Source organism: Microcaecilia unicolor, chromosome 3 (genome assembly GCF_901765095.1).
Source record: "Microcaecilia unicolor chromosome 3, aMicUni1.1, whole genome shotgun sequence".
Lineage (NCBI taxonomy): Eukaryota > Metazoa > Chordata > Amphibia > Gymnophiona > Siphonopidae > Microcaecilia > Microcaecilia unicolor.
The window spans coordinates 2,613,722-2,639,512 of NC_044033.1; the positions used below are offsets into that span (position 1 = coordinate 2,613,722).

Sequence of the window (25,791 nt, forward strand, 5' to 3'; positions counted from 1 at the left end):
TCTAAATTGAAAACTCGCCTGTTTCATTTAGCATTTGGTGACTCAGGGGCACTTCTGGACGGATAATGAGAGCACCAGTAGAGCTACTATATACCACTATTTATATGCTTGTTTGAAGGTGTGAATATCTGTCCCTTGGGCTTTTTTGTGTGTGTATTTGCCTGTGAACTGGGCTTATGGAGGTAAGTATGTTCATTAGAAAGTTGCCTTGTGACCTGGTGTCTTTATGTGTACGGAAAGCTGCCCATGACCCAAGCTTTTTTGTGTATATGTCTTAGAGAGCTGCTGGGTGAGTTGTCTGTCTCCTTATTTTCTTCATTTTGGATGCAGGAGTCCTGCGATTGAATGAAGAGTGGCCCACAGGGGTAGCAGCACAGCAGAGTAGGTGCTGGCTGCTTCCAAATCAGACATATCTGAATGTGGAAGAGGATGAAGGCAACACGCTTGAGAGGAAGAGGAACATTCTTTGCTGCCTGCTCATTCAGATCATGAAGAAGGAGAAGGAGATGCATATTGATAACCTCGTCTTCCAGGTAAAAGAGGCAGGTGGGAAGCTAGGAGATCCCACACCGTGCACATAGAGTAACAGAGGGGATTGTATGAACAGATAGTAATAGAAGGTTGTATGTACAGATCCCTCCCTGTGCACCTTGAGTAAAAGTGGGTTATATGGGATTTGATATATCATCTTTCTGTGGTTATAATCAAGTGGTTTACATATTATATACAGTTACTCATTTTCTAACTGGGGCAATGGAAGGTTAAGTGACTTGCCTACAGTCACAGGGGGAAGCTGATTTTGCTGATGGTCTTGTGCCTCCAAGATCTAGGCCTTACTGGTACTGTACTGGGCTGGTTTAAATCTTACAAGATTGTTCATTTAGTATTTGTTTAAAGGGTATCTGTCAGTGGAGTCCCTTGAGAGGTCTCTGCTGGCACCTACTCTCTAACTTCTTGCTCTCTCCTTTGGCCTCGTTTATTCAATCACATGGAACAATCAGTTTACAGATTCTCTTTACTGTTGACCCTCTCTTGTAGACACTACTTTTCTGGTAGAGTATCGCTTTGTTTTCCCTCTACCTAATCGCTCTCTCACGATCCTGCTGACAGTTTTTCCTAATCTGACCTCCTAGAGGTTAAGCTTACTGCCCCTCTTGAGTTCACACTTCTCATTAACTACTCTTCACCAGCTCTTTCCAAATCAATGGGACTCTCTCTTACAATCTTTGGCTGACGCCATTACTAAATTCTCTAATATCATAGTTGGTGACTTTAATCTCCACATTGATGACCCACATGCCTCTAACTAAGGTTTCTTCATTCCTAACTTTTCTTTATGATATTGATTTGCAGTTTATAGTTTACAAAGTTAAATAAAATACACAGCAGTTAAAATAAATTTTCAGTAAATACAGATGTACAAATTCAAAGTTAAGAGGGGACATGAAAGAGGTCAAGCAAATAGCCTTGGGAAGGAAGAAGAGTCCCTTGTTCATTGTTCAGTCCAACCAAAAATCTAATTCAAGGCTCTAAGAAAGCAGCAGCAAATTAATATGGGAAAGTTAGGTGAAAATAATGGCTTTTAATGCTGCCTGAAATTGCTTATAGGAGGATGTGAGGCAAACTTTTAGTGGAAAGTTATTCCAGAGAACTAACACAATCATTCCAAACATCTCACTTTAATGTGAGGTGGGACTGCTAAGAAGTTCAGTTTGGCAGAGTGAAGAGAATGGGAAAGTGCATATGGGATCAAAGAGCTAAAAAGAGATGCAGGAAATGAACATAAAAGATTTGATGAGTCGGTCAACATTTTTAAATGGGTTTCTGTTGGTGGTTGGGAGCTGGTGTTCTTCCACCATTGAAAAGGTAACATGGTCAAACTATTTAGCTTTGTTAATCAACTTTTAAAGGGTGGAAAGAAGAGCAAATGAAAGCCAGCAGGAGTAAAAGGTGAATTGAAAGAAGCTATTAGAGCCCAAAGAACAATTTAAAAAAATGGAAAAAGAATCCAATTGAAAACAGGAAGCAGCAAAAGCACTGGCAAATTAGATGCAAAGCATTGATAAGGAAGTTTAAAAGAGAATTTGAAAATAAACTTGCTGTACAGACAAAAGCTCATAGTGAAAACCTTTTTTTAGGTATATTAGAAGCAGAAAGCCTGTCGGACTCAACGGGGTTCGTTAAATCATCAAGGAGTAAAAGGGGCACTCATGGAGGACAAGGCTTTAGTGGCGAGACAAAGTGAATTCTTTGCTTCAGTCTTTACAGGGGAGGATGTAAAATAGGTATCTGGGCCAGAAAGGGTTTTCAGGGGTGATGATACGGAGGAACTGAAGCATCTCGTTGACCATGGAAGACACACAAAGCCAAATTGACAAGTTAAAGAGTAGTAAATCACCTGAACCATGATAAATATATAGATAGATGTTATTATAGTTTACCCTTTGGCGAGGGATGCTTGGTAAATCGTAATTGGAGCACTTTTCATAAGGTAACTGATTTAGATTCTCTGTGTTTGAAATTTGCTGAATCTCATTGCCATCTAGACAGTTGTCCAACATATTTAATGCAGTCTATGCCCACAGTAAGGAATTCCTGGTTTATTGGATTGAAGAGCACCTTGTCGCTGGTTATTTTCAAAAAAATGTTTCTAAGATCATTCTTATGCCCATTGTAAAAAAAACCCAGCAGTTTCAAAGGGCGATACAGCCAACTATAGGCCGATGGCATCTATCCCTTATTATATTAAGATTATTGAGGCCTTGGTAACAAAACAGCTGGGGTTCTATCTGGATAAGTTCAACCTATTATTTACATCACAATCAGGATTTCGTGTCGATCCCATTATGGGAGACCCTTTTGATTACATTTTTAGATGATTCTGTATAAGGGCCAAGATTTTCTTGTTATGTGACTAGATTTGTCCTTCGCTTTCGATCTGGTGGATCATAGATTATTATTGGAAATTCTTGATAGGTACGGTGCAACTGGTAATGTTTTATCTTGATTTAAGGGATTCTTAACCTACCTGTCTTACTCTGTAAAGTTTCAGGGAGAAATATCTGAGTGCTGGTCCCCACCTTCGGGGTATCCCAGGGATCACCACTATCACCAGTATTATTTAATGTTCTTGTGTCTTCCTTGGGTCATATTTTGGAGAAAGAAGATTACATAAGTTTCATTTATGCTGATGATATTGCTGTAATTTTTCCTGTTGCTACTACATTTCTCTTTGCTTTCTTACTATTACCAGGTGGATGTCATCTCACTATTTGAAATTGAATGAAGAAGAAAACTAAATTTCTATTAATAGGGGCACAGCAGGATCAAGAAATGAGATCAAATCTGCTGATTGATGGGAAATGTTTTGCTTTTGATAAATCTATAAAAAAATTCTGGGTCTTATATTGGGTAATAAATAATCTATAGAGCATCAGATAAATTCTTTGGCTAAGGACTTCATTTTATACTATGAGAAAGTTAAGTTTTATTCACAAATATTTGTAGGTAGATCTATTTCAACTAGTGGTACAGTCTCTGATTCTTAGTAAGCTCGATTATTGTAACTTTACCTATTTGGGTTTACCAAAATTTCTGTTGAGAAAAATTCAAACAGTCCAAAATGTGGCTTTATGCCTAATATTCGCTCTTAAGAAAACAGATAGAATTACTGCCTACTTTAAGCTTCACTGGTTAACTGTTGAGGCCAGGATACTTTTTAAGCTGGGTTGCTTGTTACGGAAAGTTCCATTATATATGATTTTTCTTGTGCATTACTCTTGTAAGCAGGATTTGTTGAATAGCAGAGGTGTAGTTAGGTGTTTAATACAGCATTGGAGATTGGTTTCACAGCTAGCACAGTCCACAGATCTTTGGTTCTTTGCCAAGACTCATCAAACCTATTGACCACTATCCTATGCTGCTTATCCACGTTGGCGCAAATGATACTGCTAGGTATCCTGCTGAACATATCAAACATGACTTCATAGCTCTGGAACAGAGGGTGAAGCAGTTAGGTGCACAGACGGTGTTCTCATCAATCCATTCTATTAAGGGTAAAGACCAAATGAGGGAAGCTCGTATTCTGGAGCTGAATGTATAGCTGCGTGAATGGTGCTAGCACGAATGGTTCAGTTTCCTTGACATTTCCAAGACCTACTGAGCAGAGATGGCATGCATCTATCAAAGAAGGGTTGAAGCGTGTTCCGTAACAGACTGGCTAATGTACTAAAGAGGGCTTTAAACTAGATTCACTGAGGATGGGTGAGAAAAGCCTCAAAGTCATTAACAACTCTCAGGAATGTAAGATATCTAATACTTTTGTAGAAATGGGAAAAAAGATCAATATCTGGAGAGTTTTGAATACCAGTGCCCATAGTATGGGGAACAAATTTCTAGATCTAGAGGCGGTCATGGTAGAAACTGATTTGGATTTAGTGGCAGTCACAACTGGAATGAAAGCCAGCCCATCTTCACGGACTTCATATCAAACAATTGTGTAAACAACTCCCAATACACTAATACTAGGCGACATTAACCTTCACCTAGAAGACCCCAATTCCACTAACGTACATGAATGTAAAGACTTCCTACAGTCCTGGGATCTCAAATGGCCTCACATGCAAACTACCCATATCAAGGGACACACATTGGTCCTCCTTTCACATAAATTGTCCACAGATCATAACCTGTTAATAACAGGCATCAAATGGACAGCAACACCTTGGACCGACTATTACAAATTGAACCTAACTTTAAACTGGCGGAAGAAGGGTTCAAACCTCACACCGGAACATACAACTTACACTACAAGAGGGCAAATAGATCCATAAGTATTCTGGCAACAGATATATGACAACGAATGGACAACATGAACTGATTCCATACTTTATCTCAAACGCTGGGATGACAGAGGCAGCAGCGTACTAACTGAAATAGCACCCTTAAAAACAAGAATATCAAAAAGACAGAACACTATACCATGGTTCATTGACGAACTAAAAAAACTCAAAACACAATCTAGGAAACTTGAACGAGCATGGAAAAAAATAAAAGATGAACATACACTCAACGCATGGAAACAAACACACAGAAAATACAAATATGCAATAAAACAAACCAAAAGGTCCTACTACAAAACCAAACTAGGACCGGATTAGAAAGACATAAACTATTCCAACTTGTAAATAAGTTACTAGACACCACCCCTATCACCACAACCAACACAGACATCCCACCCGCAGACAAACTTGCTAACTACTTTAGCGAAAAAATAATAAAATTACGCAGCACACGTCCTCATCACAACACCGACATCGAAAACTTCTTCAACGATCTGGACCTAACCTCCGATGGATACCCAGCTGACCGTATTTGGACAACATTTAACCTCCTCAACACCAAATCAGTTACACAAGCGATTCACAGGTCCGCCAAGACCCACTGCAAACTGGATACACGTCCCAGTCATCTACTAAAATCTGCCCCGACCACTTCATAGCAGACATCACATCCGACCTAAACTTCACGTTACAACAAGGTCTCTTCCCTGAGGAATATGGCAGCATCTTACTCATCCCAATACCAAAGATGCCAAGAAAAGCACAAACGATCTCACCAACTACTGCCCAGTTGCGTCTATCCCACTAGTAGTAAAAATGATGGAGAGTTTGGTGAGTAAACAGCTTACTGAATACCTGGACAAGTTCTCAATATTACATAATTCACAATCAGGATTCCGCTCCCACCCTAGTACCAAAACTGTCCTAGTCACCCTCCTGGCCAAATTTAAGCAGGAGGTAGCCATAGGTAAAAGCATACTCCTCCAGTTCAACATGTCAAGCGCATTCGACATGGTAAACCATAACATACTACTAAGACTACTTGGCCACTTCAGGATTGAAGGAAATGTACTTAATTGGATCAAAGGTTTTCTAACCACCAGAACTTATCAAGTAAAATCAAAGTCAAACATATCACCACCGTGGAAAGCAGTCCGCAGAGTACCTCAAGAATCACCACTATCACCAATACTCTTCAACATGATGATGATTTCACTGGCTCAGTCCTTATCTAATCGAGGCCTCAACCCGTTAATTTACGCAGATGATGTTACAATCTACATCCCCTTCAAGAAATAATAAAATCAACGGTGGCCTGAACATCATGGACTCCTGGGCAAACTCATTCCAATTGAAACTGAACATTGAAAAAACACACTGCCTCATCCTCTCCTCTCAACATGACAAGTACAAACCCACAACCATAAATACCCCAGGACACACCCTCCCTACCTCAGACAGCATGAAAATACTCGGCATCACACTTGACCGCAACCTTACTCTCGAGAGCCAAGTAAACTCCGTAATAAAGAAAATGTTCTATTCAATGTGGAAGCTCAAACGATTAAAGCCTTTCTTCCCAAGGAAAACCTTTCCAAACCTAATACAATCAATGGTCCTAAGTCATGCAGGTTATTGCAACGGAATCTACGCAGGATGCAAAGAACTCACAAAAAAACTCCAGACTGCCCAAAATACAGCAGCCAGGTTGATATTCACCAAAACACACTTCGAAAGTGCCAAACCCCTTTGAGAAGAGCTGCATTGGCTCCCAATCAAAGAACGGATCATCTTCAAAATCTGCACTCTAGTCCACAAAATTATATATGGCATAGTTCCAGGATACATGACAGACCTTATAGATCTACCAATAAGAAACAGAGTTGGATCGTCAAGATCATACCTAAACCTATACTAGCCAAACTGCAAAGACTGAAATACAAAACAATTTATGCATCCAGCTTCTCCTACATAAACGCACAACTAATGGCCTCCCAAAAGCTGTGGCTTACATAGTACCGCAGGGCGTTTGCCGGCTCCGGTGAGAACAAATACAAAGTGATGTTGTGGTAGGATAACGTTCATGTGGCACAGTCACATTTAGGGAATCGTACAACGGAAGAGTTGAGTTATGTCCATTACGTACTTTAGTTTTGTTGTGTCGCAGAGATCAGGCATTTAGGTTGGATTGGCAGGGTATGCCTTTTTGAATAGATTAGTTTTTAGTGATTTCTGGAAGTTTAGGTGGTCATGCGTCGTTTTCAAGGCTTTTGGTAATGTGTTCCAGAGTTGTGTGCTAATGTAGGAAAAGCTGGATGCGTAAGTTGATTTGTATTTGAGGCATTGCAGCTTGGGTAGTGCAGATTTAGATATGTTTGTGTTGATTCTGATGTGTTTCTAGTTGGTAAGTCAATCAAGTCTGTCATGTATCCAGGGGCTTCACCGTAGATTACTTTCAGGCTTATTTTCAAAAGAGGGAAGACGCACACACAGCACAATTTAATAAACTTTCAATTACTAACCATGGGATAAAAACCAAACAGAAGAAAATGAAGCCTTTATCAGCAATGCAGCAGACTCCTCTCGCAGTGCTAAAGAAATCAAAACGTGTTGCTTATACTTTCCTGCAGCCAGCCGGCAGCGATTTACCAAGGCCGGCTCCATAGCCTTCCTCCTGCCAAGTGCCGCCCTTCCCACTGCAACTTCCTGTTTGACGTTAAACAGGAAGTTGCAGTAGGAGAGGGCGGGACGACAGGAGGAATGCCATGGAACTGGCCTGTGTGAATCTCTTCACACCATCTGGATGACTACAGGAAAGTGTAAGTGGTGACACCCGTGGGGAGGATAGTTTTTTTGTAACCATGGAAACAAGTCTTTTTACTGCTCTCATGGGGTGTTCCTGCATCCACAGGAATTTTTTTTTTTTAGAGTGTTGCCGTTACCAAGGATTTACTGCGATTTCTTCAGTATATCTGCGGTAATGGCAATTGTGTCAGTCTCTAATCTAGGTGTCGTTGTGGACAATATACTGAAATCTTCTGCCCAGTGTGTGGCAGCGGCCAAAAAAGCAAACAGAATGCTAGGAATTAGTAAGAAAGGGATAGAAGATAAGACAGAGGTGCTCATTTTCAAAGCGCATAGGCTTAGAAAGTTTGCTTTCAAGATGAGCCTCAGAATATTATAATGCCTCTATATCGCTCCTTGGTGTGACCACACCTTGAGTATTGTGTGCAATTCTGGTCACTGTATCTTAGAAACATGACAGCAGGTAAGGGCCAAATGGCCAATCCAGTCTGCCTATCCTCAGTAACTACTTAACTCCTCCTCTTCTTCCCAAGGGGATTCCACATGCTTGTCCCACACTTTTTTGAATTTTGACATAGTTTTTGTCTCCAAGAACTCCACCAGGAGGTCATTCCACACATCCACCACCCTTTCCGTGAAAGAGTATTTTCTTAGATTTCTCCTCCTATGCCCTCGCATTCCAGAGTTCTCCTTCAGTTGGAAAAGGCTCTCCTCCTGCACATTAATGCCACGGAGGTATTTAAATGTCTCTATCATATCCCCTCTCTTCCAGCATATACATGTTGAGGTTCATAAGCCTTTCCTTATACGTTTTATGACGGAGACTGCTTACCCTCTGGACCGACTCCATCCTGTTCATATCCTTCTGTAGGTGCGGTCTCCAGAATTGCACACAGTACTCTAAATAGGGCCTCACCAGGGACTTATAAAGGGGCACTATCAGCTCCTTTTTTCTTGCTGGTCATCCCTCTCCATAACCCTCTTAAAATAAATATATCAGAATTAGAAAAGATTCAACGAAGAGCAACCAAAATGATTAAGGGGATGGAACTCCTCTCATATGAGGAGAGGTTTAAGAGATTAGGACTCTTCAGCTAGGAAAAGAGACAGCTGAGGGGGGATGTGATAGAGGTCTTCAAAATACTGAGTGGTGTAGAACAGGTAAACATAAATCAGTTTTTGACTCTTTCAAAAAGTATAAAGACTAGGGGACACTCAAGGAAGTTATATGGTACCATATGACTAGAGCTCTTTTTCAGAGGATGTGGTATCGCTGGTTAGTGCATCTAGGCTTAAAAAAGGTTTGGATAAGTTCCTGGAGGAAAAGTCCATAGTCTGCTATTGAGATAGATATGGGGAAAGCCACTGCTTGTCCCTGAGATCAGTAGCATGAATCTTGCTACTATTTGGGATTCTGTCAGGTACTTGTGACCTGAATTGGCCACTGCTGGGCTAGATGGACCATTGGCCTGACTCAGTAGGGCTAATTTTATGTTATTATTTCCTGATCAAAAAAAAAAAGATAGGATGGGAAGGGGGAATTCCTTCCCATCCTATACTTGTGGGCGCTTGACATGATGAAATATTGTAAGCCACATTGAGTCTGCAAATAGGTGGAAAAATGTGGGATACAAATACAACAAACAAATAAATAAATAAATCTATTAAAAAAAAAAAAAAAAAAAAAGGTTTAGGATAGTTTTCCTAGGCACCCTCATTCCCTACCTCCAAAGAGGACAATGGTTATGGTCTGTGGACTTAAGAATGCTTCTACCCACAGAGATATGTTAATAGGGAAACACTGCTTATTTTACACAGCAAAATTCTTAATTGAATTTGTACTTGAAATTGATCGTATCTCTGTGTAAGTACAAAGGACAGTCCTTTTTTTAATTAAAGAAACTTCAGCAGCTGTAAATAATCCTATGCAGCACTAATCTGGGATTCATTATGGGCATTTTTATCATTAGTTTCAAGCACTATATGGAAAATAAATCATTTGCAAAGATTTTGTTCTATAAATTACTACAGATAGTGTTTAACTACTGTTTTTGATCTATCTCTCTCTAGACCCCCGTGGGATCCTTCCACACGGAGGTGTACAGAGGGTTTGTTCTTCTAATATCTTTTTAACCGCCTCCCTGAATTCCAGTGACACCCCTTGCCATGGGTATCGGCGCTGGGGAGGCATCAGAAGGCGCAGTTCAAATCTAATTCCCATGACCACAGCTTTCTGTCTACTTGGATCTAAGTGAATCTTTGGCCATTTATGTTCCCACATAAAATCTAGGAAAATTCCCAAAAACTGCTTCAGTGGGGGATCTTACTTGTGTGTGATATTTTATAAGACAGCTGACAGATAGAGTATAAATGAAAACAGAGACAGAAACAGTGTAGATACAGAAATAATATTTTAATTCTCACCCAAATCAGGTCTTCAATTAGGTACATTCATTTCATCGGACAAATTCTGGATTCAACTGACCAGAGCTCTGCTTCCTGAGAGGCGTTGGGGAAACTTCCAACGATCGGTCTGATGCCCATCTCTTATATAGTATCTGGTCCTAATACAAGTCTATGGCAAGGGACTTTTTTTTCCTAATCTTGCATAACCTCTGAATCATACTCAACTGCCGGTCAGGTGCCCACCTCTCCTTTCCGTTTTATTATTGCAACTTATTGTGTAATTTCCCTTTTTGTCAACAACTCCTTAGATACGGATATCCAAACATGGACAAATCTGTCTCATATCATCTTGTGATCTGGGTGCCATCTTATAAAGACAGACTCCATGTTATGAACCAAACTTCTTATCATTTCTGTCATTAATTTCTGCATCATATGTGTTACACTTAATTTGGAAGTTGCACCAGGTTTCATTAAGACTCACCAAGCAGTCCTGCTCTTGCAGGCTCTCTGCTATAAGGCCATCAGCTGGTTATCAGGCCTAGTCAGTGCTTTTCAGCTGTTTAAAGCTGTGTAGCTTGGCCCACCACTATTCCAGTGGATAGGTCTCAAGCTAGAACACATATTAACACTACTTAAGTGATGCTTCTAAATGAACTCAACTTTTATTTAAAAAAAAAAAAAGTTTTGAATGCACATTTTGGATGGTTTGTTTATGCACAGAGTGGTGGTGATCTGAAACAAATTTTTAGAAAAATGTCTAAAAATGATATTTAAAACGGTTGAAGAGTATTTTTGATACATTGGTACATTCAAAGCAATTACTTAGAATGGAGAGTTATTTTTAGAGTTCCATGTTTTGGTTAATTATGGTTTCATGTTACATCAGTTGAGTTTTATTACATTTATTAATATTGGATCATTTGGAGTTATCTCCATCCTAGGGCTTCACTTACACTGCTACAGGCCCTTTGTGAGCCAACATAATACAGACCAGTCCCGAGATCAGCTTTTTTGGCAATTATGGACAATTTCTTTGGTTTTCAGTATAGTCCAAATTCAGAGAAATCTGTGGGGGTGGGGCATTATGGACTGTGGTCCATAACCTGCTGACTTTGCTTTGTATGTGTGTGGTGACTTCATTCTTGCCTGCTTTCTTTGTCCAGGTGATGGATGCTTGTCAGAAATGGGGATCAGGAATCACTCAGAAGTTCTTGAGTTTCTGCTGCAGTCATACTGACGTTCTGTCCTGCATTATGCACCTCATCAACCAGGGCTATGTCCGGCGTCATGAGGACAGCCCGCACATCTTGCAGTATAATTCCAAAGAACCTATGACGCCCCACAAGGGACAGGCCCAAATCTTCTTTCAGACTTCCACAAGAAAGAGTGGAGCTGACAAAAACAAGGCATCTGTGTTCAGGTGAGACTGTGACTGAATGTTGTGCTTACCAATAGATGAACTAGAATTAAAAAATGAACTTGCAGAGCTATTGTTAGTAATATGTAGTTTATCTTTAAAATCAGGCATAGTTCTGGAAGATTGCAGGGTTGCCAATATAATGGCAATTTTTTAAAAAAGGGTTCCAGAGGTGACCTGGGAAGTTATAGACTGGTGAACCTGACATCAGAGCTGGGTAAAATGGTAGAGACTATTATAAAGAACAAAATTACAGAGCATATTCAAAAGCTTGGATTAATGAGACAAAACCAACAAGGATTTAGTGAAAGGAAATCTTACCTCACCAATCTACTACATTTTTTGAAAGGGTGAATAAACATGTGGATAAAGGTAAGCCGGTCGATATTGTGTGTCTGGATTTTCAAATGGGGTTTTAAAAACTTTGTGTCATCAGCTAATTTAATTACTTCACTAGTTACTCCCATTTCTAGATCATTTAAAAAGCAGCCAGATGGGAGTAACTAGTGACACAACGTTTTTAAAACGCCCTTTGAAAATCCAGCACAGACCCCTGGGGAACCCCACTATCTACTCTTCTCCATTTAGAATACTGAACATTTAACCCTACTCTCTGTTTTCTGTCTTTTAACCAGTGTATAATCCACAATAGGACACTACCTCCTATCCCATGACTTTCTAATTTCCTCAGGAGTCTTTCATGAGGTACTTTGTCAAAAGTCTTTTGAAAATCCAGATCACAATCCTGCTTATTTTCGAATGAGAAGGACGGCCATCTTCCAACACAAATCGGGAGATGGCCGGCCATCTCCTAAACCCGGCCAAATCGGTATAATCGAAAGCTGATTTTGGCCGGCTTCAACTGCTTTCCATCGGGGGGGCCAGCGAAAGTTCAAGGGGGCGTGTCGGCAGTGTACCGAAGGCGTGACGGGGGCGTGGTTGAGAGATGGCTGGCTTTGGCCGATAATGGAAAAAGGAAAGCCGGCCCTGACGAGCATTTGACCGACTTTACTTGGTCCCTTTTTGTTCACGACCAAGCCTCAAAAAGGTGCCCCAGCTGACAAGATGACCACCGGAGGGAATGGAGGATCACCTCCCCTTACTCCCCCAGTGGTCACCAACCCCCTCCCACCCCCCAAAAAAAATAAAAAACATTTTTTTGGCAGTTTCTATGCCAGCCTCAAATGTCATACCCAGCTCCATGACAGCAGTATGCAGGTCCCTGGAGCAGTTTTTAGTGGGTGCAGTGCACTTCAGGCAAGCGGACCCAGGCCCATCCCCCCAAAACCCACTGTACCCATATGTAGGTGCCCCCCTTCATCCCTAAGGGCTATGGTAGTGGTGTACAGTTGTGGGGTTTGGGGGGGCTCAGCACCAAAGGTAAGGGAGCTGTGCACCTGGGAGCAATTTGTGAACTCCACTGCAGTGCCTCCTAGGGTGCCTGGTTGGTGTTCTGGCATGTGAGGGGGACCAGCGCACTACAAATGCTGGCTCCTCCCACGACCAAGTGCCTTGGATTTGGCCGGGTTTGAGATGGCCACCATGAGTTTCCATTATTGGGGAAAACCAATGGCAGCCATCTGTAACGCTGGTGATCTCTAAGGCCGGCCCAAATGTTGAGATTTGGCCAGCCCCGACTGTATTATCGAAACGAAAGATGGCCAGCCATCTTTTTTGATAATATGGTTGGAGACGCCACTTTACGATGGCCGGCCCCGTAAAGTGGAGTCTCCAACCGTATTATCGATTATGGCCCTCAGTATGGACTGGCTTGCCTTTATCCACATTATTCACCCCTTCAAAGAAATGTGGTAGATTGGTGAGGCAAGATTTCCCTTGATGAAATCAGTGTTGGCTTTCTCATTAATCCATGCTTACGTATATACTCTGTAATTTTGTTCAGTGTGTCAGGAGGTTTTAGCTTTAGGCAATTTCTGCATTTTCAACAGTTCTATCTTATCTAGCATTCTCCCATTCTTTAACTGAATTTGCCACTGGCATCTCCTCCAAACCCATCAGTCTCTGATCCGTCCCATTCCAGAGAAGGCTCACTTCTACTCTAATTTTCATTTGCCGTCTCCTGTTTCCTCCCTCTTTAACCTTAAATGTAAATAAAATCCAATAAATAACGATCTGACAAAATCCCAGTTGAAGCAGTTCGAGCATAAGGGTACGTATAACGTCAGAATGATACAAACACATGCTGAGAGGTGACAATCTGCAAACAAACAAAGCTGCAAAAAATGGAGCAGACCAGCAGGTGTAGAAGTAGTCAACCTTATTAAAACAAGCACCCGACATGACCACGTTTCGCCTGTAAAGGCTGCATCAGGTGTAAAGCTGTTGATTCATACCAATAGTTAAAAACATACAAATCTAATATAATAATTCGCACCTCCAACGTTCTGAAGCTGACTCCGTCGCAGCTGGCAGTGAAGCCGTGTAGTGTTCATAGTATTCGTAATCGCCGCGCCCTCGAGGGAACTCTGTATAGTTGCTAGGGAAAGAAACACAACGTCAGAAGGAGAAGGGACCAACCACAGGCCTCGCACTCGCTCTCAGTGCCCCGCCCTCGGAGGGAAGGCTGCATATAATATTCACCCACCGGAAGTTCATTCCCTCCCTCCGAGTTCCAGGGTCGTCGTCCGTCCCCCCTCCCTCCCAATTCCAGGGTCCCCCCCTCTCTCCCAGTTCCAGGGTCGTAGTCCCTCCCTCCCTCCCTTCCAGTTCCAAGCCCCCTGCCTCCGAATTTTAAAAGTCATCCTGATTTACCTCACGCGGTAAAAAGCGTGCAGGCTTGGTATTTACTTCAGTTTTCCCTTCTCTGTCTCTCAGCTCTGGTCCCGCCCTTGTGGAAACAGGAAATGAGGGTGGGACCAGAGCTAAGAGACAGAGAAGGGAAAACTGAAGTAAATACCAAGCCTGCACGCTTTTTACCGCTGCTGCCGGCCGCCGTAACCCCGACGAGGTAAGTCAGGATCACTTTTAAAATTCAGAGGGAGGGGGCTTGGAACTGGAAGGGAGGGACGATGACCCTGGAATTGGGAGGGAGGGGGAACGCTGGAACTGGGAGGGAGGGGGAACGGACGACGGCCCTGGAACTCGGAGGGAGGGAATGAACTTCCGGTGGGTGAATGTTTGCAGTAGCTGCAGTGACACACGGATTATTCAACAAACGGTCTTTTTTAAGACCATTTTTAATATCCTGACCTGCACATTTCTTATCTGTGATTTGAAAATCCTTTATTACGTCACCTGATGATTATATTCTTACTGCTGTCATCAGTATCAAGACTCCTGATGTAGGCCATCTGGCCGAAACACAACGTTGTGTTGAGTCATTTTTAATGTGGAAATTGTTTCATTATTATTTGCTTGAAAATTAATAAATACTGTTTATTTTAAACTTCATTTTGGGTCCAGTTATTGGACTGCCTGGCTCATATTCCCACCTTTTTGTTTGCAGTCATAAAATATAACAGAAATAAAACAAATCTCAGCTACATTGCATGCAAAAGAACAAGCCACATTAGTAAGTGTGCAGATGGTGCATGAATTGAGGTGCAAAAAAAGCCAAGCTAGTGTGAAAGCAGAGATTAAAATTGAAGCAAATATATTGAATACAGAGTGTGTATATGACCAAGCACAAGTAGCACCAAAAAGGACACATACCTGAAAGGGAACTAGAGCAAACGTTCCCCTAATAGCACATTTCTATCCTAAAACATCCTACAAATTAAAAGGTGTAAGAAGAAAATTTAACTTTAGAAAACATAAATAACTTTTGGCAATGTTAAAAAAAAGACCATTAGCAGTTTGTTGGATTAAAAAGTGTTCACAAATACAGCAGTCTCTCTTCAGAGCAGCAGCATTTCTACTCCACAGGCAGAAACAAAGAATCTTCCGTCTTGTGGAACAGTATTAGCTTATTTATCTCTGCTGATGTGAAAGGTCACAATGCAAAAAGTCGTAACAGCTTCCAAACCAATTATTATCTATCACAATGACATGGATTCTCAGAAAAAATGAGATAAATTCTACTTGAAAAGCACTTGTATGAACCTAAAATGTCAACTAAGAAATCTAAAATATCGAATTACATCAATCTATTAGAACTTCAGATGCAGCTAGGTCTATTTGCTATTTTCTTTCCCCCGATGCAGCCTTTGTAGGTGAAACGTGGCCACTTGTTTAATTAAGTGTCTGCTTCTACTCCTGATGATCTGCTCCTTGTTTTGCTGCTTAACGCTGATGGAGGCTTGTGTGTGTTGGGTCTGCTCCTTCGTGTCTCTTCCCTTCCTGTGCTGCTGTCTTACAGTGCGGATTCCTTTGGGAGTGGTACCGACCTGGGGATTCTGGAAGCAATTCTGCTTCCCATGGGCTGTACCATGAGCCAGGACGAGGTGGCAGTGCTGATGGCACAGACAGTGAAACAGGTGGAGGAGCTGCTGAGTGTGAGCTTGGATACAGCACAGCACCTGCTTGTTCACTGCAAGTGGAACATGGACCTCCTCATCCAGCGCTTCACAGAAGAATCTGAGCAGCTGCTCATCGAATCAGGACTCAAAGTGCTCAACCCGCAGCCACCACCAAGTCCACTCACCAACTGCCCTGTGTGCGTAAACCAGATCTCCCAAGAGGACAATCCTCCAGCACTTTGTTGCATGCATTATTGCTGCAAGGTGAGCTCTTCCATTGTAAAGAGGTTCTGCGTGGTCAGTCCCACAGCTGTGTGTTACATGCAGGGTTGGACTGACAGTGGTCTGGGCCGCAGGGCAATAAGGGTCATGGGCCCCTAACCACCTAAACTAGGGGAGAGAGGGCCCTCGGGCACTGCCCTGTTGTCCCAGTGGTTACGTGTTTCAGTCTGTGCTGTCTCAGCATGGTTCCAGTTCTATGTTCTGATCTAATTTTCTGTATTAACTAGTCTTGCTGGAATGAATACTTGACAACTCGCATCGAGCAGAATCTGGTTCTGAACTGCACATGTCCCATCGCTGACTGCCCTGCACAGCCCACTACTGACTTCATCCGCATGATCATCTCAGCCAAAGAGGTGATCGAAAAGGTATTAACGGGGCCAAGGAGAGAGAGATGGAGATAGCACAGCACAGATCAACCCTTGTATATTAAGAGAGAGATTTCTTGTGAACTGTGGTGGTATATTTATTTATTTATGACATTAACATCCCACATTATGCCAAGAATTCTCGTTCAATGTGGCTTACAACAGAGATTATTTGCAGCATCAAGAAAGTAGGATGTGTATGATATAACATCATAAGGATGCTTAATTGTGATACAGTTGTAATAGATTTTCTTTCTTTATTTTGATTTTGTTCACACGTTTTTCAGTAGTAGCTCAAGGTGAGTTACATTCAGGTAAACTGGGTATTTCTGTGTCCCTGGAGGGCTCACAATCTAAGTTTGTACCTGACGCAATGAAGGGTTGTGACTTGTCCAAGATCACAAGGAGCAGAAGTGGAAATTGAACCGGCCATCTTTGGCTGTCGAGACAGGCCACTCCTCCACTGAATATTGAGTAAAATATACAGAGAATTAAAGACTGGAGATAGGAGGAACATTATAAACCAAAATTAGCACCAGAACTAGTTAATTCGGGAGTTCATTTTCTGTTAATACTTATGTTAATACTACTACTACTACTTATCATTTCTATAGCGCTACTAGACGTACGCAGCGCTGTACACTTGAACATGAAGAGACAGTCCCTGCTTGACAGAACTTACAATCTAATTAGGACAAACAGGACAAATAAGAGATAAGGGAATTACTAAGGTGGGAATGATAACATACGGGTACTGAACAAGTGAGTAAGGGTTAGGAGTTAAAAGCAGCATCAAAAAGGTGGGCTTTTAGCCTAGATTTGAAGACGGCCAGAGCTGGAGCTTGACGTACCGGCTCAGGAAGTCTATTCCAGGCATATGGTGCAGCAAGATAAAAGGAATGGGGCCTGGAGTTAGCAGTGGAGGAGAAGGGTGCAGATAAGAGAGATTTACCCAGTGAATAAAGTAATAAACTATATAAATTTTAAGGAAGCTACAGGCTCGAACTCTGAATAGAGAGTGCAAGGGGTTGGGGAAATGCAGGTTGTCAGCCTCTGTATAATAAAGGGAAACTGGGTCTGGAAGAGAAACAACTATGAGAGCACAGATCAAGGGAGCAGCAATCTTAGGTCCTTCTTGTGAGTGAAAAAGAGACTTTGGAAACCTGTGGGCTCTTAACTCATATATAGCGATGGGATGGGACCAGGTGGAGATGCAGGAAGGAGCACTCTGAACCCCTGTACAGTGAAGGTGAAATGCAGGGAGGACAGGGCAGATCACAAGAATAGAGCTCTTAGTCTTTGTATAGCAAAGAGAAATGCAGACAGAAGACTCAGATCGGTGTCCGACTCTTATTTTGTATGCTGCTAGGATTCTGCTCTAGCAATTAGCGCTTTGACTTTCGACATAGGTGTTGCATAAGAGGGACTAGAAAGGCCTCACACAGACCTGACTGGTTGTATTTGCCTCCAGATCAGTCGGCTTCAGGTGGAACAGAAAGGCAGAGCCCAGGATCAAAGGAGGGATCTGACACAGCCCATACTTTGGCATGATGCCTGGGTCGGGGTCTAAACACACAAAAATACAAATAAAAATGAATAAAACATAAGAAAATGTACATATACAAGGGTGAAAATATAACATTAATTATCTGACTGTATTATATTTTTAATGTTTTTTCTTGAATGTAAGCCACATTGAACCTGAACTTGTTTGGGATAATGTGGATTACAAATGTCATAATAATAATAATAACAGCATAAACTAGAAAGTAAGTAATACACAGATACTGGATGTTGGTCTCAAAGGCACAGTGTTTTCTGTAGCAATTGTTATGAGGTATTTATAACTCACCAGTTCTCCCATAACGAGATTCAAGGCGAGGTAACAAATTTAACAAGACAACTGAACATTCATCAGAAATTTCAAATAGGCAAATATCATAAGGAAGATAAAGACTGCAAAAGTGGTACTAGCAATGATGATGAGAAAACAAATGCGTCTTTAACATCTTCTGAAAAGTAATCCTTCAAATGACGAATCTGGACAGGAAGACTAGAATGCAGAAGAACTGGTTTGAATTTAGCATACTTAACAGATGGAAATGCAAAAGTTAAATATTGACATGACCAAGAAATAAAACAATTATTTAAGGTCTTAAGTTTTTGCAAAAAATATTCAGGACAGGCACCAAATAAAAAATTTAAAAACAAGCAGAACACTTTAAAACAAATCCTTGCCTGAACAAGCAGCCAGTGTAATCTATTAAGCAAAAGGGAAACATGGTCATACTTAGATTTTTGTGAAAGATCAGTCTCACTGTGGAGTCCTGAGCCCAATCGGTGCTACACCCAAGTATAAAGGGTTACTGCAATCAAGTGTCGATAAAATAGCCAATTGAATAATAACCCTGAAATGTTCTTGCAGATAATAAGAGCGCAACAGACAGTTGTTTGAGTTTAAAGTAAGCCTTCCATACCACATTATTTATCTAGCTTTCCACAGACAGAGAAGAATCGAGGGTCACTCAGAGGACCCTGGACTATTTTTCCACTTTTGATGTGCTTCCGTCTTCCATAGGAATAGAATGAGGAATATTAGGATTCATACTGAACCATAAAAGCTTTGGTTTTTCTGCATTCAATTTGAGCTGCATAGAGGTTGACCAATCTACGATTTTCTTTATGAATGTGTAAACAGTAGAAGACATAGAATCAATATTCCGCCTGACTGGAATTAAAAGAAAAATATCAGCATACGACATTAATTGTTCCGCAGGTTCAAAAGAAATCCAACTGAGTGCTCATATAAATATTGTACAGTAAAGGGGAGACAAGGGAACCCTGGGGCACACCACATGATAGAGTCATAAAAACATAAGAATAGCCATACTGGGTCAGACCAATGGTCCATCTAGCCCAGTATCATCTTTCCAACAGTCGCCAATCTAGGTCTCTCAAGTATTTAGCAGAAACCCAAATAGTAGCAATATCCATTCTACCAATCCCAGGGCAAGCAGTGGCTTCCGCATGTCTGTCTCAATAGCAGACTATGGACTTTTCCTCCAGGAACTTGCCAAACCTTTTTAAACTCAGATAGCTAACCGCTGTTACTACATCCTCCGGCAAAGAGTTTCAGAGCTTAACTATTCGTTGAGTGAGAAAATATTTCCTCCTATTTGTTTTAAAAGTGTTTCCATGTAATTTCATTGAGTGTCCCCTAGTCTTTGTTCCTATTGAATGAGTAAAAAATCGATTCACTTCTACTAGTTCTACACCACTCAGGATTTTCTAGACATAAATCATATCTCCTCTCAGCCATCTCTTTTCCAAGCTGAAGGAGCTCTAACCTCTTTAACCTTTACTCATATGAGATGAGTTCTATACTTTATCATTTTGGTCGCTCTTCTTTGAAACTTTTCTAATTCCTTTATATCTCTTTTGAGATACAGCAACCAGAACTGAACGCAATACTCAAGGCAATACAGCGTCTTATTTACTATCCCTTTCCTAATAGTTCCTAGCATCCTGTTTGCTTTTTTAGCCACCGCCGCCACACACTGGATAGATGATTTCAGCATATTGTCTGCAACAACACCTAGATCTTTTTCTTCGGTGCTGACCTCTACTAGTATCAGGTAACTGTGATTCAGATGATTCTTCCCAATGTGCATCGCTTTGTCCATATTAAATTTCCTGTGCCTTTTGGATGCCCAGTCTTCCAATTTCCCAAAATCTTCCTGCAATTTTTCACTGTCTGTATGTGTTTTAACAACCTTGAATAGTTTTGTGTCATCTACAGGTTTAATGACCTCATTCGTCCCGATTCCAGATCATTTATAAATATGTTAAATAGCACCAGTCCTAGTACAGATCCCCCTGTGGCACTCCACTATTCACCCTCCTTAATTGTGAGAAGTGACCATTTAACCCTACCCTCCGTTGTCTGTCCAATAGCCAATTCCTAATCCATAACAGAACATTGCCTCCTATCCCGTGACTTTTTCATTTTCTTAGGAGTCTTTTATGAGGAACTTTGTGAAAAGCTTTCTGAAAATCTAGATGCACTACATCAACCAACGTCCAAGGATTTGAAAAATTGCCATCCTTCAAAAAAACATACTGTCGTTTGTTTAGAAATGATTTAAATCAGATAAATACCGAGTCCACCAATCCACAGCTTGACAGTAAAGTTAATAGTATTTTGTGATTAACAGTGTCAAAGAAATGTCAAACTGTAACAGCACCATTTCACCACCGTGACACAGAACCTGCTTAATTTTAGAGGTCAAAGATAACAGCAAAGTTTCGGTGCTGTGGAACAGTCGGAATCCATAGAGTAGATTAGATCTTTCAATATATTCAGATAACTAGCAACCCACAACAAATTCCACAAGTTTAGTTAGGAATGGAATATTTGCGATAGGCCTATAATTGGAAGCTTGAGATGTCGCCTTCTACTTGTTTAGGAATTGGCGTTAGTACAATATTCCTCATGTCACAAGTAAATCATCTTGAAGCCAATAAAACTAACCAGTTCAGTAATTCAGGAGAAGGGTCTTTTAACAAAAATGATAGCATTTTATCTAAAGGTCAGCTAGAACAAGATAATCTGCTCACCAAAGAAAGCATAATAAATGTAGAGACTTTATCAAAAGTAACCAAATTTTATCAGCTGAAACAGAATCTGAATCTACTATAGAGTCAAAAAGTTAGAATTTAAACTGGAGACCCCCAGCAAAAGAATGATTAATATTGTTCACTGTAAATGCAAAATAGGAAGCTAATACCTCAACAGAAGGTTATATAGAATTTGATGAAAGAGGATGTGTAAGATTATAGTGCAGTAAACTAAACAGTTTTCTAAAGTTAGGCCTTTCCAGCCCTACCAATGTCGAATAGTAAGTTCTTCTGCCTTTATTTATCTCATGCTCCAGCTTGTTCCAGCTGGAGCATGACACCCAGCTCTACCTCTCCACTCCCGACATCACAGTCGAAACCCAGGCCAAAGTTTCGGCCTGCCTCTCAGATATCGCCGCCTGGATGTCCAACCGGCATCTGAAACTGAACATGGCAAAGACTGAGCTCCTTGTCTTTCCACCCAAACCCTCCTCTCCTCTTCCCCCGCTCTCCGTCTCTGTTGACAATGCCCTCATCCTCCCCGTCTCTTCAGCCCGCAATCTCGGAGTCATTTTCGACTCCTCCCTCTCCTTCTCTGCCCATATCCAGCAGATAGCTAAGACCTGTCACTTCTTCCTCTATAATATTAGCAAAATTCGCCCATTCCTCTCTGAACAGACCACCCGAACCCTCGTCCACTCACTCGTTACCTCTCTTCTTGACTATTGCAACATTCTCCTCGCTGGTCTCCCGCTTAGCCACCTATCCCCCCTTCAATCTGTCCAAAATTCCGCCGCACGTCTTATCTACCGCGTGAACCGATACTCTCATATCACCCCTCTCTTCAAGTCGCTTCACTGGCTCCCGATCCGCTACCGTATACAGTTCAAGCTTCTCTTATTGACCTTCGAATTTACTCAATCTGCAGCCCCCCATTACCTCTCTACCCTCCTATTCCCCTATGTTCCCACCCGTAACCTCCGCTCTCAGGGCAAATCATTCCTATCTGTACCCTTCTCCGCTACCGCTAACTCCAGACTCCGCCCGTTCTGCCTCGCATCACCTTATGCCTGGAACAGACTTCCCGAGCCCATACGCCATGCGCCCTCCCTGCCTATTTTCAAGTCCTTACTCAAAGCCCATCTCTTCTCCCTTGCTTTTGGCGCCTAACCACCTTCCCCATTCATGATACCTACACTGACTACATAGTTTGTGGCCATTAAATTGTAAGCTCTCTTGAGCAGGGACTGTCCTTCCCCTTGTTAAACTTGTACAGCGCTGCGTAACCCTAGTAGCGCTATAGAAATGCTAAGTAGTAGTAGTAGTAGTCATGCTTATATTGTTTCAACTGTTGATTCCAATTTATTTATTTGTTACATTTGTAGCCCACATTTTCCCACCTATTTGCAGGCTCAATGTGGCTTACATAGTACCGTAAAGGCATGCACCAAGTCCGGTAAAGAAACAAATACAAGGTGATATTGTGATTCGGTAAGGTACCTGTGTTTCCAATACAGAGGGGTTCGAGGAGCGGGAAGGTTATAATAGTGTCCATTATGAGCTTTGATTTTGCTGTGTTGCAGAGTGTGGGCATTTATGTTGATCTCAGTGGGTTCATCCTTAGATTTTCTCTAACTACGTTCTAACTTACAACAATGTCTTTTTAGCTCCAAAGGTTCAAGAGTAAACCATGGAAACTTGGCCTTTGTCTTGACCCATACAAAATGTTCAGGGGCCACAATATCTTGGATTTTCAGAGTGGAAAACTTCCAATTTGTAAATAAAATTTCTGGTCGGTTCCAGTTGTGTCTAAAAGAGAACTAACCAAAGACCAGTAAGATACTTTATCAATTTTCCCTCTCCCAACCCGAGTATTTTGAAAATAATTAGAGTTTGGTTGAGAGGTTGAAAAATTCAGAGTAAAAGTACAACAGTAATAGTCAGACTATAACACTGGCTCCCATTCAATGAAGATCAACAAAGAATCATCATTAGCAGACACTAAATCTAACATATGACCTTTCTCATGGGTGGAAGTTATGATGCGATTATCAAATTGCAGATCATTTAGATAAGTTAAGAAATCTCTTACAAGAACTATCACTAACATTGTCAAAGTGCAAATTAAAATCCCCAACTTTGAAAGTCTAGTATTCGCATCAACAATCTGCTCATATAACATATGAAATATTGAGGACCGATCCCCAGGTGCTCTTTAAGCTAATAGAAAACATAGTGAGTTAGCAGCATTAGAGGCAGACATTTGACAGAGCATTGTCTCTAAACCTAACGACATATAAGTATAAACTACAGATGCAGACAAAAATCCTTATAATCCTGGGGTATCCTCATTTGACCTGATGACTCTGCTTCAGTCGCAGCCCTGTGCCATGGCGGTTATATATTTTCACATACTCCTCGCCCTGCTGGCCGTGGGGGCGGTGTTGGGCTACTTCTCTCTCCCTCCTCCAGATTTCAACCCCTTCTTCCACCTCAATCTCACTGTTTTTCCTCCTTTGAAGTCCACTCTATCCGCCGTTTCCTCTGCCTCTTCGAATAGCGGTCATTTATCGTCCCCCTGATAAGTCCCTTTCATCCTTTCTCAGTGACTTTGACGCCTGGCTTGCCTTCTTCCATGATCCTTCCTCCCCCTCTCTCATCCTTGGAGGATGTAATGGGTCAGTTCAGCAAGCTGAAGAGTAGTAAATCACCGGGACCTGATGGTATTCATCCCAGAGTATTAATAGAACTAAAAAATGAACTTGCGGAGCTACTGTTAGAAATATGCAATCTGTCCCTAAAATCGAGTGTAGTACCGGAAGACTGGAGGGTAGCCAATGTTACTCCGATTTTTAAGAAGGGTTCCAGAGGAGATCCGGGAAATTATAGACCGATGAGTCTGACGTCGGTGCCGGGCAAGATGGTGGAGGCTATTATCAAGAATAAAATTGCAGAGCATATACAAAAACATGGACTGATGAGACAAAGTCAGCACGGATTTAGTGAAGGGAAGTCTTGCCTCACCAATCTAATGCATTTTTTTGAGGGGGTAAGCAAACATGTGGACAATGGGGAGCCGGTTGATATTGTATATCTGGATTTTCAGAAGGCGTTTGACAAAGTGCCGCACGAAAGACTCCTGAAGAAATTGCAGAGTCATGGAATCGGAGGTAGGGTATTATTATGGATTAAGAACTGGTTGAAAGATAGGAAGCAGAGAGTAGGATTGCGTGGCCAGTATTCTCAGTGGAGGAGGGTAGTTAGTGGGGTCCCGCAGGGGTCTGTGCTGGGTCCGTTGCTTTTTAATGTATTTATAAATGACCTAGAGATGGGAATAACTAGTGAGGTAATTAAATTCGCCGATGACACAAAATTATTCAGGGTCGTCAAGTCGCAGGAGGAATGTGAACGATTACAGGAGGACCTTGCGAGACTGGGAGAATGGGCGTGCAAGTGGCAGATGAAGTTCAATGTTGACAAGTGCAAAGTGATGCATGTGGGTAAGAGGAACCCGAATTATAGCTACGTCTTGCAAGGTTCCGCGTTAGGAGTTACGGATCAAGAAAGGGATCTGGGTGTCGTCGTCGATGATACGCTGAAACCTTCTGCTCAGTGTGCTGCTGCGGCTAGGAAAGCGAATAGAATGTTGGGTGTTATTAGGAAGGGTATGGAGTCCAGGTGTGCGGATGTTATAATTGTTGGATTATTTGTAGTAAATAATTAGCAGATTTTAGTACACACAGCTTCAGCTTTAGAAATGTTAATTTCTTTCTTCATCTCTCTCTCATTCACCCCTGAATAATTCACTGCTGAGTCACTTTAAAGTTGAAGTAACAAAACATCTGTTTACTCACAGTTTGTAGTTAGATTATAATCAGACAGGCTTATATATACATATTACTATACATTTGTATTATCAGCTCTTTCCATGTGCTTAGATGGTAATGGATGCTCACACCACCATAGATCCTCTCAGGTTAGGAGAGATCATGAGCTCCATGTGCTCCATGTGCTGCATCTGCTGCATCTAACCCCCACAGGAAGTTGCATAGCTGTGTGACCTCTCTAAGTAATTCACATCAGAGGTCACAGAGTAATCACAGAGAAATAATAGGTGACAGGCAATGCATGTAAAATACAATTACATTCCAACAAACCCCTTCTCATGCATAACTGTCATGCAATTATTTATTCATACAAAGTCCAAGCTTTATACGCAGATTCACAAAATGTTCTCTGGGTAATGGTTTGGTCATGATGTCAGCTGTCATCTCACTGGTGTGACAATAGTGTAGACTGATGACCCCTTCTTTCGCCAACTCTCGCACGTTGTGGTATTTCGTTGCGATGTGCTTGGTGCGTGACTGAACCTTGTCATTCTGTGACAGTCGGATGCAGCTCTGATTATCTTCCATTATCTGGATTGGTCTCTTTTCAGCTATTCCAAAATCCAGCAAAAGTTTTTCAATCCACATCAGTTCTCTGCACGCTTCCGATACTGCCACATATTCAGCTTCTGTAGAAGACAGACTCACAATACTTTGTTTATGACTGGCCCATGAAATTTGTACATTTCCATACATAAACACATATCCACTTGTGGATTTATAATCAGAATGATCCCCTGCCCAATC

General features: G+C 41.5%; 1 protein-coding gene across 1 annotated transcript in view; it reads left to right on the forward strand.

Annotated features, from left to right (window-relative positions):
• The window catches only part of CUL9 (cullin 9), a 308,998-nt gene that overhangs the window by 185,834 nt on the left and 97,373 nt on the right, over window positions 1-25,791 (forward strand). Inside the window, exons 29-32 of the mRNA XM_030195702.1 lie at window positions 331-533; window positions 11,219-11,475; window positions 15,791-16,154; window positions 16,400-16,540. Of these exons, the coding sequence (XP_030051562.1) occupies window positions 331-533; window positions 11,219-11,475; window positions 15,791-16,154; window positions 16,400-16,540 (965 nt within the window). The remainder of the gene's footprint in view (window positions 1-330; window positions 534-11,218; window positions 11,476-15,790; window positions 16,155-16,399; window positions 16,541-25,791) is intronic.